A 13834-nucleotide genomic window follows, 5' to 3' on the forward strand; every position below is an offset into this window, starting at 1 on the left:
TGACGTAACTTATAAATTATTACTTTAAATTATTAATTTGTTCAAATAAAGATATGACTCCATTTGAATTTGATAAATCAGAGAGGGTCTTGCTCCTATACTTAAAAGTATAATGAAGATACTTACTATTATTATAAACGCGGAGTTTGTATGTATGGATGTTTGTTATTGATTGGTGTTGATATAAAAACATATATATAAAAGAAAGTCGTGTTAGTTACTCCACTTATAACTCAAGAACGGCTGAACCGATTTAGCTGAAAATTGTCAGGGAGGTAGTTTAGAGCCAGGAGAAGGACATAGGATACTTTTTATCCCGTTCGAAATTAAAAAAAAAGTCTGCTTATTTATTGCCATTAAGGCGGAACAAAGTTCGCCGGTTCAGCTAGTAAAATTATAAATAAGAGACCATAATTATTTATCTCTGTCGTTTTATTATGTTTGATTCGTTTTCATGTAGAGAGTTCTTTGATTTGCTCTTTTTGTAACCTCTCTTTTTGCCTAACTAAATTCTCACCCTTAAATCAGTAATAATAATTAAATTAAGCATGTTTGGAGAAAGGAATAGTTTCACTTGGTCGTACGTAATCACTTGGTAGGTACATACATACCTAATGTACTTAGGTTAATTAAAATTGATTGAAACTCTTTAATTGTTCAAAGTAGATTACGATTTAATCTACTGTCTTATCCATTACTACTTGTAAATATATGTAAACTTTAATAATGCATAGCAATTAATGTATTTAATCAATAAGCATAATATACGCATTAATCATGTTCCACTTATTGCATGTTCAGTATTATTGTTACTAACAACCAAAAGTAATTGCTTAATAATTGGTCCATGTATAATGCAATGACGTAACTTATAAATTATTACTTTAAATTATTAATTTGTTCAAATAAAGATATGACTCCATTTGAATTTGATAAATCAGAGAGGGTCTTGCTCCTATACTTAAAAGTATAATGAAGATACTTACTATTATTATAAACGCGGAGTTTGTATGTATGGATGTTTGTTATTGATTGGTGTTGATATAAAAACTAGTAAACGGATTTTGCTAAAACTTTTTATCTACTACTAGCTGACTCGGCGAACTTTGTTCCGCCTTAATGGCAATAAATAAGCAGACTTTTTTTTTAATTTCGAACGGGATAAAAAGTATCCTATGTCCTTCTCCTGGCTCTAAACTACCTCCCTGACAATTTTCAGCTAAATCGGTTCAGCCGTTCTTACTTACTACCTACCCTTTTTCACATGAACGCGTAGAGATATTAAAGTTGAAATTCATATCAAACACTTCTTAAATCTAATTGCCTCTAAACTGTGAGAAATTCTAAATCAACGCAAAAATTCAAAACGCTGAGGTAGGTACCTACCTATAATGCAAATATAGGAAAAATAAATAAATAAAAAATAATCATACCGCATATTTTGAAATTCGCCACTACTCGCAACGGAATCAAGTAAGTAATTTGATTTAATACGTCATAAATTGTAAACCGCTACGTTTGTACGGCGGAACCCTCGGTGTGCGAGCCCGACTCGCACTTGGCCGGTTTTTTTTGTAAAATCTTGTAATCGCAAGTAACACATCATTTTTTTATTTAAAATTACAAAATAGAAAATTATAATTTTCATACAAAATAAATTTTATAAAATCCGATTTATATGAAAATTAAAATAATTAAAATGAAGATATCAATTTTCTGACTTCACCATACCATTTATATGACCATGTTAACATGGCCTAGTGTCGGCTCATATACCCATTTACCTAACACCCTGTATATAGATATAAAAATAAGTCGGGTTTTCCTCCCTGACGCTATAACTCCAGAACGCACGAACCGATTTCCACGGTTTTGCATTCGTTGGAAAGGTCTCGGGCTCCGTGAGGTTTATAGCAAAGAAAAATCAGGAAAAATTTAAAGGGGATAAAACGGGATCCACGCGTACGAAGTCGCGGGCGGCCGCTAGTTGTTTATAGATCAAAACCACATTATAGCTAGGCTCTAATTTATAACGATCTGTGACAAACTAATTTAAAAGCGGGCGAATTTGCGGGGTAAAGCTAATATTTTTCATGATTTCTGTAAGGATTTTAGAGAGGTACCAGATTCTTACAAACATCTCAACTTAATCGGATTTCCTATTACCGTTATAGGTAAACCAATAAATTGATTCGCAACAAGTAGTTAAGTATTCCCGTAATTTGGTCTACTAAATAATAAATTCCCAATTCCACTCGAAGAAAGCACAATTTTCCCGTTTTCCCGGTAGTACCGTTAATTTAGACGGGAAAGAGTTAACATTGACATAGGTTTACCGATCAGACCCATGGCTCATCAACCTTGGAGGTTATTTTGGGAGGTTACCCTTTTCTACCTACTTGAGATACTGAAATATGTAAGGTAATATGGGGCAACTTCTAAATTATGGAAGTTAATTTCGCACGCGTCTTTGAATAATCCTTCTGGCGCAGTCGGGTAAAAAGGGATATGAATAATAAGTCAATTCAAGAAACATCATTAATTAAAGATATTTAATAGTACCTCATAAAGGTAGTGGGAAGGCGTTGGATGCAGGCCGCCACCAACCGGCCATTGTGGAAATCATTGGGGAGGCCTATGTTCGGCACTTCAGCAGTGGACGTCCTCTGGCTGAAAGATGATGATGATTTACTGGTAACAAATCCCACAATCACTGCAACTGCTGTATAGCCAGATGGAAGCTATAAACCAGTGTGGTTAATGGTACCAGATAGGTACCTGGGCACCAACACTGGACATACATGAATATTAAGTAGGAATACATACGAGAATTGTCGCCCAGGTATTCATACATGTAATTTACCAGAATCCTTGGAATAAAAGAAACCAATGACGGATTACTTCTGACTTATGTAAGGAAGTTTGGACGTTCATTGCTGTTTACTTCGTAACTTCCTGATATAGGTAATTTTAGTTGATTCAACAAAGTTAGGGCAGTGTTGTTTTACGGTTACCGTGTTTATTTGTATCGGTATAGTTTGACCGTCAAACAGGACAATAATATGTTTGACTTGGTAACGATAAAAATAACTTTCACCAAAGTTTAGTAACTACAGTAATGCGCGTTCTTTTATACATAGGTATTCCTAATATTAAACAGCCGAATTAAACTATCGGCCGACAAAACGTTTGTAGACTGCGGGTCTCTTATAATTACGAGCAATGCGGATAGCACCCCTATCCCCTAGTTATGGACAGTGTGGTGGCGCCAAATAGTCCCTAAGAAAATGCTTCTTCGAAAATATCTCTACCCCAAGGATTAAGAAAATTGACAAGAGAAAACCCCATTGATTGATGGAAACCAAACCACAACCAAACTGAGCAGGGAAAAACAAGTGCGAATCGGAGTCGTAGCCGAAAGTTCTGCACCGCCCTTGCTAGGTTTCTTATCGCAAAGAAGATGATAAAATAAACTTCATTGAAGTTTGAAAAACAGTCTCCTATACCTACCACTAGAACTAATATTTTGCTCGTTAAGTAAGTTAACATTATAACCTCATTTAATTATAATTAAAGTCTCTGTTCTTTTCAAATATTAAGGCAGGATAGTATTTTATTTCCTTACGAATTAGGAAGGGAACCTTAACATATTCACGAAAATAATTAACTTCCGAAATTAATAGATTCCAAGAACGGCATAGAATTTCCGATTCCATTAGGAACTCCGCATCGGCCAAACTTTATCGCGATTAACGATGTTTGCCTTTGTTTTGTTCCACTGTTTGTCTTCCATCTTCCTTATATTAAGCAATAATTAATAAAATTCAGTCGACTGTGAATTTGTTGAGTCATTTGTCAAGATCTGTATTCACTTTATAGTGAGCTAGCTGACCCGAACTTTATTCATCACTACATTAGGTACATAATTTGTCCCTATGTAGGTATGCTTAGATCTCTAAAACTACGCAATTGATTTTGATGCGGTTTTTTTAATAGATAGAGTGATTCAAGTGGCAGGTTTATTATGTAGGTATGCTTAGCCGTGCGAAGCCGGGACGGGTCACTAGTCAGAAATAATGCAGGATTCTAATGGTGAAATAATTTTTCAAATTGATCGGGTAGTTTCAGGGCCTGTTCAATACAAACAAACAACCTTTCCTCTTCATAATATTAGTGTTAATGTCAACTACTTTCCAACAACTCAAACGTTCAACTGATAAAACGAAAGCTTACATACCATAAATAAATGCAGCCTGCGGAAGTACACCGTGCAAACTGCAGTTGCACCCCCCCGGTCTGCAAGGCTCGCTACGGATGTCCGCCCCAGGAGTTATCTTGGGTCACCCATCCTGCTTTGTTTACACTTGCGAGCCTTCGCTGAATAAAAGTAGTATAATATTGTAGTACTGCATCAATGTTTTCGCTGTTATTGGTACACTAAAAGTAGTCTAATAATGACGTAGGAGTGTATCAGCTGTTTTATGGTACACGAGGATACTTTACTCTGTTTTAAAAGTTAATGTGGACATACCTTCGTGGGACAAGTGAATCTTTCCCTGATTTGTTTACACTTGCGAACCATCGCTGAATAAAAGTAGGCTGCAAAGGGTAGTAAATACTCTTTTCTGTTTCTCGTAGCCGTAGGACTGTATTGTATCAGCAAAGGTTTCAAGCTGCACAATGGCGCTTTATTCACTCTGTTTCAAAAGTTAATGTTGACAGTTGATATGCAACGCGGGGCTATTAAAACAAGCTTTGTGTCGCAGAAAGTGGCAAAGTCGCAGAATGGATGTTACAGGCTCTCTCACTATCAGACACGGAGACCACGATCCCTTTCTTCAATGAAGATAGGTTCTCCAACATGAGAAATCATGGATGGGAAACTATATCCCGAGATGTACAAGAGTTTATGTGGGCCATGCCCGGCGGCACTGCAATGCCGGGCCGACCCGTGGGAGGAGTGGAGCAAGCCCCGGTCTCCATCCCGAGATACAAAAATCAGTTTAATATACTGGTCCCTCAGTGAGGGAACTTTCAGATATTAAGCTGAAAAGAACAGATACTACACTTTGATCTTAGCCAAAAGGCCGAGAAGCGATACTGACGGAAAGATACGCTGGGGTAGTCTTTGCAGGAAAAAAAATCTGGACACCGCGGTTCAGGAATTACACGCTTAATGTAGTAGCGCCATCTAGCCACAAGCATGTACATCAAAAGCGCCATCTAGTGAAATTTATTGGAACTGGTTCTTAAAGCAAGTCTCTAAAGCAAATCTATTGTCATTTTTTGCAAATGACAGTTACATTGGCTTAATGTTTTTAAAAATGAGACAAGATGATATTTTTTTAGAATTTATAAAATACATTACGTTTATTTCTTAATATTGACAAGGTTTTTAGGTTCCTCGCCAAGTCTTAATTAGATTATTGGCATTTTAACTAGTTAATTCTCATCCTACAATCAACACAACTACCTATATATTTTAGTCTAGATGCCTAGTGGCAAACAAAAATTTAAGGCAATAGAAATCAAGATTTTTTTGTTAATAATAACTACCGTAACTACGGTACTTATTAGGTAAACAATATTCTTCATTAGGAGTGTTTTAATGTACTGTTATCAGTCTGTTACTAACCGTGTGTCGAGGAAGCGATGCGTTTTCGCGCGCTGATCACGCCATTCCTGTGGCTAATGGGATAATTTGGTTCCGCGGTGCAGGGCAGGGGTCCGACCCTCGGGTATTGGCATTTCAATAGCATTGATTGGATTCCACACATTGTCATTTGTGAACAAAGATCATATTGTTAGTCAAGCATAAATTGATGCATTGGTAGGCATGGACCTATAAAAAAAGTCGGACGGAGTCTCATCAACAAAATACTGTGACATTAGGATACACCAGCTTGCCTGTACGTACAGGCCGGCACGCACACATTCACACCCTGTTACACCACTTCGAGAGCAAACTTCACACAGTTGACACATTTAAGCAGCGAAAAAACAACACGAATACGACATGTCTTGTGTGATGAAATTATGTAAAAACCGTTCTGTTCGAACAAACAAAAATTAAGGAATCACATTTCACAGGTAAAATAATAATCCAATCACTTATTTCCCGACATTAAAATATTGAAATTAATTGAAATCAAACGTCATTCACTCGAAAAAATAATACGTCAAAGACCAGTGTTCTCAGTTATTTACGTGGGAAAATTACCCGAAATATGGGAAATTAATAATGATTTTAGGACTTTTTAGTTATGTATTACGCATACTATGGAAATAAAATAATTTATCATAATTATTGTGTTTTAATGGGATATATTTTCATAGGCAAATTTGATCCTTCCCAAAAATGTGGAACTGCGAAATTCAAATTTTCTTACATTGATTGCAAGTCAGTGTCAGGTTGTATGTTAAAAAATATCTATCAGAGATAATAATAATATATTGATGATGCATAAGATTATGATTATAATGTACACAAGATTCGTAATTTGTAACTGCGTGAATTATTTTTGATCAACATTATGTACATACCCTGACACACTGACTTGCAAACAATGTAAGAAAATTTGAACATTGAAAATTTCGCGCCTACCTCAACGCATTACACCTTTCATCCTTTTAAAATGGCACGGAATAATTCTGTCTACATTTCCAAGTAACATCTGCCGATCTATGTTTTTCTTAAAATAAATGGGTAAAATGTTTTGGCTAACATGGCATCCCTAAATTCACTCACACAATAGACAAACGCCAAAATTTTGCGTCACAGTTTTGTTGTAGCGCGAGTTCCGTCCGCCTTTTTTTATAGGTCCATGTTGGTAGGTATATGCATATTGTGATTTTCCGTTATTTCAATTTGTAATAATCTGATAGGAAACTGAAGGTATAGATCATTACCGTCAGACGTGAAAATATACACTTCATTGATGGAGTATTTTAACGCTTTTCACTTTTCTTCTGTAGCATTTATGGTGTTTACATTATAACTCCTTGTAAAATGGCAATCAGTTTAAATCTGAAATTACCAAATTCTCGTTATTTTTAAGCGCTAGATTTAATCACTTATTGTCTTACCAGGCAAAATTTAAAAGAAAAAAATATTATAATAATTGGGAAAAAATGCTATAGATGGTACGAACTCATTATTCGTATTAAAAATACAATACGTAACAATGCAATAGAAAAATAATAGCATCGGATCACAACGGTACTTATCTACCTACTTGTACTAAAATAATCTTCATGCACAGTGCACACGCCTTCTGTAAGAATGAACTTGCTTTAAGAACCAGTTCCAATAAATTTCACTAGATGGCGCTTTTAATGTACATACTTGTGGCTAGATGGCGCTACTACATTAAGCGTGCAATTCCTGAACCGCGGTGTCCAGATTTTTTTTCCTGCAAAGACTACCCCAGCGTATCTTTCCGTCGGTATCGCTTCTCGGCCTTTTGGCTAAGATCAAAGTGTAGTATCTGTTCTTTTCAGCTTAATATCTGAAAGTTCCCTCACTTAGGGACCAGTATATTAAACTGATTTTTGTAACTCGGGATGGAGACCGGGGCTTGCTCCACTCCTCCCACGGGTCGGCCCGGCATTGCAGTGCCGCCGGGCATGGCCCACATGAACTCTTGAATAACATGGGAAACAATTTCCTATAAAAGCCGTCACTATGATGATAATTTTCCAGAATCTTGACTTCTGTCTTGTTCTCTTCTTCATTATTTTCGGCAGCACTTCAACACTTCTTCAAGCTTAAATACCGTGGTATCAGTGGTATCGTCGTAGTAACAAGTGTCATTGTACCAACTCATTATTCTTATTAAAAATATTTATTTTGCCCTTGTAAGTTAACACTACAAGGGCATAATAATAAGTGCATCAGATCACAACGGCCGCGGCACGACAACGGTATGTTTCCAAAAAAATAAACTCCATGTTTTGCTAATAGATCAAAAGGAATTGGTTTTAAGAACTAGTCCCAATAAATCTCACTAGATGGCGCTTTTAATGCACATACTTGTGGCTAGATGGCGCTACTACATTAAGCGTGCAATTCCTGTACCGCGGTGTCCAGATTTTTTTTCCTGCAAAGACTACCCCAGCGTATCTTTCCGTCAGTATCGCTTCTCGGCCTTTTGGCTAAGATCAAAGTGTAGTATCTGTTCTTTTCAGCTTAATATCTGAAAGTTCCCTCACTGAGGGACCAGTATATTAAACTGATTTTTGTATCTCGGGATGGAGACCGGGGCTTGCTCCACTCCTCCCACGGGTCGGCCCGGCATTGCAGTGCCGCCGGGCATGGCCCACATAAACTCTTGAATAACACGGGAAACAATTTTCAATAGACGCAGTCTCTGTGATGATAATTCCCAAGATCTTGACTTCTGTAGTCTGCCTTCATTATTTTCTTTCAGACTAGCTAAATACCTTAGGTACCATGGTATGCATACAGGTGTCATTTTGCAAAAAAGAAAATAATTTCCTGTGTTAGTTGGTATACAAACGGCAGCGTTTCAAGCTAAATTACTGGTATTTCTTTATTATTTATCTTGTGTTTCTTGTAGAAGGAATAAGGCACCGACTACTTATTAATTTGTTCTTGTATATTTCGGGGTAAGCAAATAACTGAAGCAGAAAAAATACACCAAATCAACCAGCAATAAAAACAACAGTAACATGTGATTGAAATAATGTATATTTTTACATTCTTCAGAATCAATAAAATAATCATTTTAATAGCCTATGATTACAAAAAATAATTGTTCCTACAATAGTTAGAAAAATAATCATTTCATACATTACACAGTTTTCACCGCATTTTAAATCCAAACGCATCTTTGTTACATTAAAATTTTAAAATTCATTACATATTTACACTGTGAACATTGTCACATAATGGAATACTTAATAAAAAAATTGACTATTTTAGCTTTTATTCATATTAAGATAAGTCTTAAAATTATGTCATGTTTTGGAGATAGCTACCGTTGAAAACCAATGTTTAGTACATGACAAAACTAAACCAATCGCTATAGACTAACTAGGAAATCTATTAGTGGACTTTTGGATATTCAAACTTTGATAGTAAGCTATATATATTAATATATTAAACTTAATAAATAATTAAAAACATTAACTATAATCTTGGTAAATTTCGTCGAAATCAAAATAATATAACTGTTAATTTTATTGTAATTTTTTGAGCACCTCATGGATAATTTTTTTATAAACAACGTAAAATTATAACTTGTGAATAGTATTTCATTTAAAATTTCCCGTTTATGATTACAACGTATCATGTAGTGATTTCATTGTACTAGTCAAATATTTTTATGACTATAATTAGTTACTATAGACTGATCGATGTTGCAATAGGCCAATCTCGATATTACTGAATGTGGTAACAGTATTTTGGCTTTGTGGTGACCCTGTCAAAGATTAGTTTTAAATACAGAAGAGAAAATTGGCAACAACACTTCCTAAATCTAGTTAAAGTTGGCACATAAAATATTTTAAATTCACATCACATTTTTTCGCACCGAATATTGCATATAGTTTATAATAGATTTATGATTATAAATACGTACACAAATATTACAGTAATGCGTCCTAAGGTAAAATGTTCAGTGTTTATTGAAATAATAGATAATGCATATCTTGTAAAAGTTGTTGATAAAATTTCATTGAATAGACGATAGGCCTACATCGAATTTTACAATTAAATTCTTAAATTATTATTTATTTATGTAAGAAACGGAAATGAAACTAGGTAAATGATTCATGAATTAAACGAATTAAGAATCCCATTATAAAACACGATAGTGTACTATTTACAAGTGCGCATTCTTACATGTGATAAATACTTGGCAAGCCTTATTATAAACAAAGTACACGTAACATTAAGATTCTGTTAAATCGAACTGCATAGATAACTCGTTATCTACGTGAGAAATAGCTTACATTTGTTTAACTGTACATACAAAAGTAAGTAAACTGCGTATTCGATTAGTAACTTTCATAGCGACGATAAAATAAAATTGCATCGTTATTTGACTCGGCAGAGAGTATAGTCTGGTCTGCGAGCAGCAAATTTTGTCCAATGACCCCAAGCTACCCATCCTTATCGCTCGCGCGTAATATTGCTGTCGCGACTGTGCGACGGGCGCCCGCAGTGTGTGTGCAATGGGTAGCTTGGGGTCATTGGACAAAATTCTACGTGCTCACAGACTGGGCTTTAGTTAAGATTCAGATGCGTCGCTTCAACGAAGACGCGTGGAATCGGAGACGTGTCGTCTCGCTCACAGCGATCTTGCGTCTCGCTCGGGCTAGAATGTGGCGTCCCAACCTGAGAGGTCGTCGGGCGGAGGCTCCTCGCCGTCGGGCGGGTACTGGTCGAAGTTGTGGGTGTCAATGGCGGACTTTACGACTGGCGTGATGGGCGGGTCAAGGGTGCGCTGCGCCAGGCCTTCCCAGTTGAAGCCGTCGAACCATCTGGAAAACGAGATTAGTTAATTAGGAAAAAGACAGAACACAGCAAAGACTTTGAAGATTGCTTTCCTTGACAACTGACTAAAACTAAAATTATGATTAAGAATTTAGCAGAATTAATTGTAAAGTAAGGATAAAGTACCTACTAAAGTAGGGTCGCCGAGCACGTAGAATTTCGTCCAATGACCCCGAGCTACCCATCCTTATCGCTCGCGTGTTATTTATATCACTGTCGCGCTCGCACACTCACTGCGGCCGCCCGTCGCACAGTAGCGACAGCAATATAATAAATACGCGCGAGTGATAAGGATGGGTAGCTTGGGGTCATTGGACGAAATTCTACGTGCTCGGCGAGCGGACTATATACATAAAACTAAATACTTAGGCATCTCGATAAGTGCTAAGTAATTCTGTCACTCATGGGTGATGTAATAATGATTTGATGAAATAACTTTCGGTGATCACCTAAAATAGAGGAAAATGGGTTTCAATGCGACATTTTTATATGAGTTTATACCTCAGATCAAAATATGAATGAACCTCAGATAATAGTATCTGAGGTTCATACTTACCTACACACGGCTTGACTCATATTTTAGTTGAAATAGAATGCGAAAGTTTAAAATCTTTCGGTGATTAGTCTACTAATTTCATAAAATCGTTATTTCATCGAAGATGGGATAATTTATCGATGGGTCATTTCTTATCAAGGTCATTTGACCGACCAGTGGCCTAATTCACGTATTTTGACTCAAAAAATCTCGCTGACGTTAGAAGTTGTAAAACAGTTCTAAGTCATTTCGATGGAACGATTACTCGATAGGATCGCAACTCAGCGATTTGTTGTCGTTGAAGTTTTGTTACGTGAATAAGGCTACTGTCCTGAACGTCCCAATAAAAATATTATAAACACTCACTTGTGCTTCTGTATCTCGGTGATGCCTCCCCGCTGGTATCCCAGCCGTTCCGCAGGGTTGTCGCGGCACAGTTTCTTGATCAGATTGGCGGCGTTCCGCGTGATGCAGCGGGGGAATTCCACCGCGTCTATGCGGTACGAAGTTCGCCGGGTCAGCTAGTTAAAAATAAATTAAACTCACTTGTGCTTCTGTATCTCAGTGATGCCTCCCCGCTGGTATCCCAGCCGTTCCGCAGGGTTGTCGCGGCACAGTTTCTTGATCAAGTTGGCGGCGTTCCGCGTGATGCAGCGGGGGAATTCCACCGCGTCTATGCGGTACGAAGTTCGCCGGGTCAGCTAGTTAAAAATAAATTAAACTCACTTGTGCTTCTGTATCTCAGTGATGCCTCCCCGCTGGTATCCCAGCCGTTCCGCAGGGTTGTCGCGGCACAGTTTCTTGATCAAGTTGGCGGCGTTCCGCGTGATGCAGCGGGGGAATTCCACCGCGTCTATGCGGTACGAAGTTCGCCGGGTCAGCTAGTTAAAAATAAATTAAACTCACTTGTGCTTCTGTATCTCAGTGATGCCTCCCCGCTGGTATCCCAGCCGTTCCGCAGGGTTGTCGCGGCACAGTTTCTTGATCAAGTTGGCGGCGTTCCGCGTGATGCAGCGGGGGAATTCCACCGCGTCTATGCGGTACGAAGTTCGCCGGGTCAGCTAGTTAAAAATAAATTAAACTCACTTGTGCTTCTGTATCTCAGTGATGCCTCCCCGCTGGTATCCCAGCCGTTCCGCAGGGTTGTCGCGGCACAGTTTCTTGATCAAGTTGGCGGCGTTCCGCGTGATGCAGCGGGGGAATTCCACCGCGTCTATGCGGTACGAAGTTCGCCGGGTCAGCTAGTTAAAAATAAATTAAACTCACTTGTGCTTCTGTATCTCAGTGATGCCTCCCCGCTGGTATCCCAGCCGTTCCGCAGGGTTGTCGCGGCACAGTTTCTTGATCAAGTTGGCGGCGTTCCGCGTGATGCAGCGGGGGAATTCCACCGCGTCTATGCGGTACGAAGTTCGCCGGGTCAGCTAGTTAAAAATAAATTAAACTCACTTGTGCTTCTGTATCTCAGTGATGCCTCCCCGCTGGTATCCCAGCCGTTCCGCAGGGTTGTCGCGGCACAGTTTCTTGATCAAGTTGGCGGCGTTCCGCGTGATGCAGCGGGGGAATTCCACCGCGTCTATGCCCTTGAGGATCTTGTTGTAGATCTTCATGGGGTCGGCGCCCGTGAACGGCGGGGATCCAGTGAGCAGCTCGAACATGAGTACACCTGGAAGATGAGACAAAGTTTATTTAGATCAAGTGAATATTTGATATTCCCGAACCTATGCAACTCGAAGGCTTTCGAGGCACGAGTGAAGTTTTCTGGACACACTCGCTCCACCATAAATTACATCTGAGGGCTTAGTGTGAGTTTACATCAAACGTCACTAGCAAGCGCGTTAAAAAAAAATGAAGATTTTAGTTCTTGAAAGTTTCCGATAAGGGCGCTGTACAATCCGTCATACATTTAATGTCACTTTTTTACGCAGTCTACATCAAATTGCGTAAACTCACACAACGCCCACTGAAGACCCTTGGTGATATTTTTAGGAACATTTATAAGAGAACATCAGTTTTAACCGGATCCCTCATTTGCCTAGAGTGTCGTGCTCTTACTTTGGAGATGTAATGATCTTACCTAAGGACCAACAGTCCGCGCTGATGTCGTGGCCGCGGTTCATGATGACCTCGGGCGCGACGTACTCGGGCGTGCCGCAGAAGGTCCAGGTCTTGCGGCTGGCCTGCAGCTTCCTTTAAGGATGCCGATGATGATCCAGCTTACCTAAGGACCAATAGTCCGCGCTGATGTCGTGGCCGCGGTTCATGATGACCTCGGGCGCGACGTACTCGGGCGTGCCGCAGAAGGTCCAGGTCTTGCGGCTGGCCTGCAGCTTCTTGGAGAAGCCGAAGTCCACCAGCTTCACGTAGCCCTTCGAGTCCAGTAAAAGGTTTTCTGGTTTGAGATCTCTGTAAATGGAAAATGGAGAATTTAAACATAGATTGAGAGGCGAGATCTAATATGAAATGACTGATGTTCAGTAAGTCGTCAACCTTGAACTAAAATAATTTCTAATTTTGTCTTCGATCGTTCGTTCGTTTCAGCCGAAAGACGTCCGCTGCTGGACAAAGGCCTTCCCCAAGGATTTCCACTTTGTGGAAAATTTTGTCTATTTTAAGAGTTTTGTGGTATACCTAGGTAAATTAAATATGTTTTTTTCTTACATACCTATAAATAATATTCCTAGAATGTAAATAGTGGAAAGCTTCAACAACACACGCAGTGTAGAACCTAGTGGTAGCATCGTCAAATTGTCCTGAAAAAAGAAGAAATAACATTTTAAATA

At 38.6% G+C, this 13834-nt stretch overlaps 1 protein-coding gene and 3 non-coding genes across 9 annotated transcripts in view; 2 read left to right on the top strand and 2 right to left on the bottom strand.

The window, feature by feature from the left end:
* Positions 1-4906: 4906 nt before the first annotated feature.
* On the bottom strand, positions 4907-5099 carry LOC114351357 (U2 spliceosomal RNA). Its single transcript, XR_003655777.1, has one exon. It is a non-coding gene; the product is annotated as a U2 spliceosomal RNA (small nuclear RNA).
* Positions 5100-7447: 2348 nt separating this feature from the next.
* LOC114351359 (U2 spliceosomal RNA) lies at positions 7448-7640 on the top strand. Its single transcript, XR_003655779.1, has one exon. It is a non-coding gene; the product is annotated as a U2 spliceosomal RNA (small nuclear RNA).
* A 494-nt stretch (positions 7641-8134) lies between these two features.
* On the top strand, positions 8135-8327 carry LOC114351358 (U2 spliceosomal RNA). The gene has a single exon (XR_003655778.1). It is a non-coding gene; the product is annotated as a U2 spliceosomal RNA (small nuclear RNA).
* A 904-nt stretch (positions 8328-9231) lies between these two features.
* for (cGMP-dependent protein kinase for) overlaps positions 9232-13834 on the bottom strand; it is a 413902-nt gene continuing 409299 nt past the window's right edge. For 5 of the 6 annotated variants that reach the window (XM_028302514.1, XM_028302515.1, XM_028302516.1 and 2 more), the window contains 4 exons: positions 13717-13804; positions 13273-13457; positions 12501-12717; positions 9232-10506 (listed from right to left, as the gene is read on the bottom strand). In XM_028302514.1, the coding sequence (XP_028158315.1) occupies positions 10341-10506; positions 12501-12717; positions 13273-13457; positions 13717-13804 (656 nt within the window). In that variant the 3' untranslated portion in view covers positions 9232-10340. Of the gene's footprint in view, positions 10507-12500; positions 12718-13128; positions 13232-13272; positions 13458-13716; positions 13805-13834 lie in introns of all 6 variants that reach the window. The other variant, XM_028302513.1, reaches the window with a different exon arrangement.

This window comes from Ostrinia furnacalis, unplaced genomic scaffold (genome assembly GCF_004193835.3).
Source record: "Ostrinia furnacalis isolate ACB-3 unplaced genomic scaffold, ASM419383v2 OfSCF1131, whole genome shotgun sequence".
NCBI classification, from domain to species: domain Eukaryota; kingdom Metazoa; phylum Arthropoda; class Insecta; order Lepidoptera; family Crambidae; genus Ostrinia; species Ostrinia furnacalis.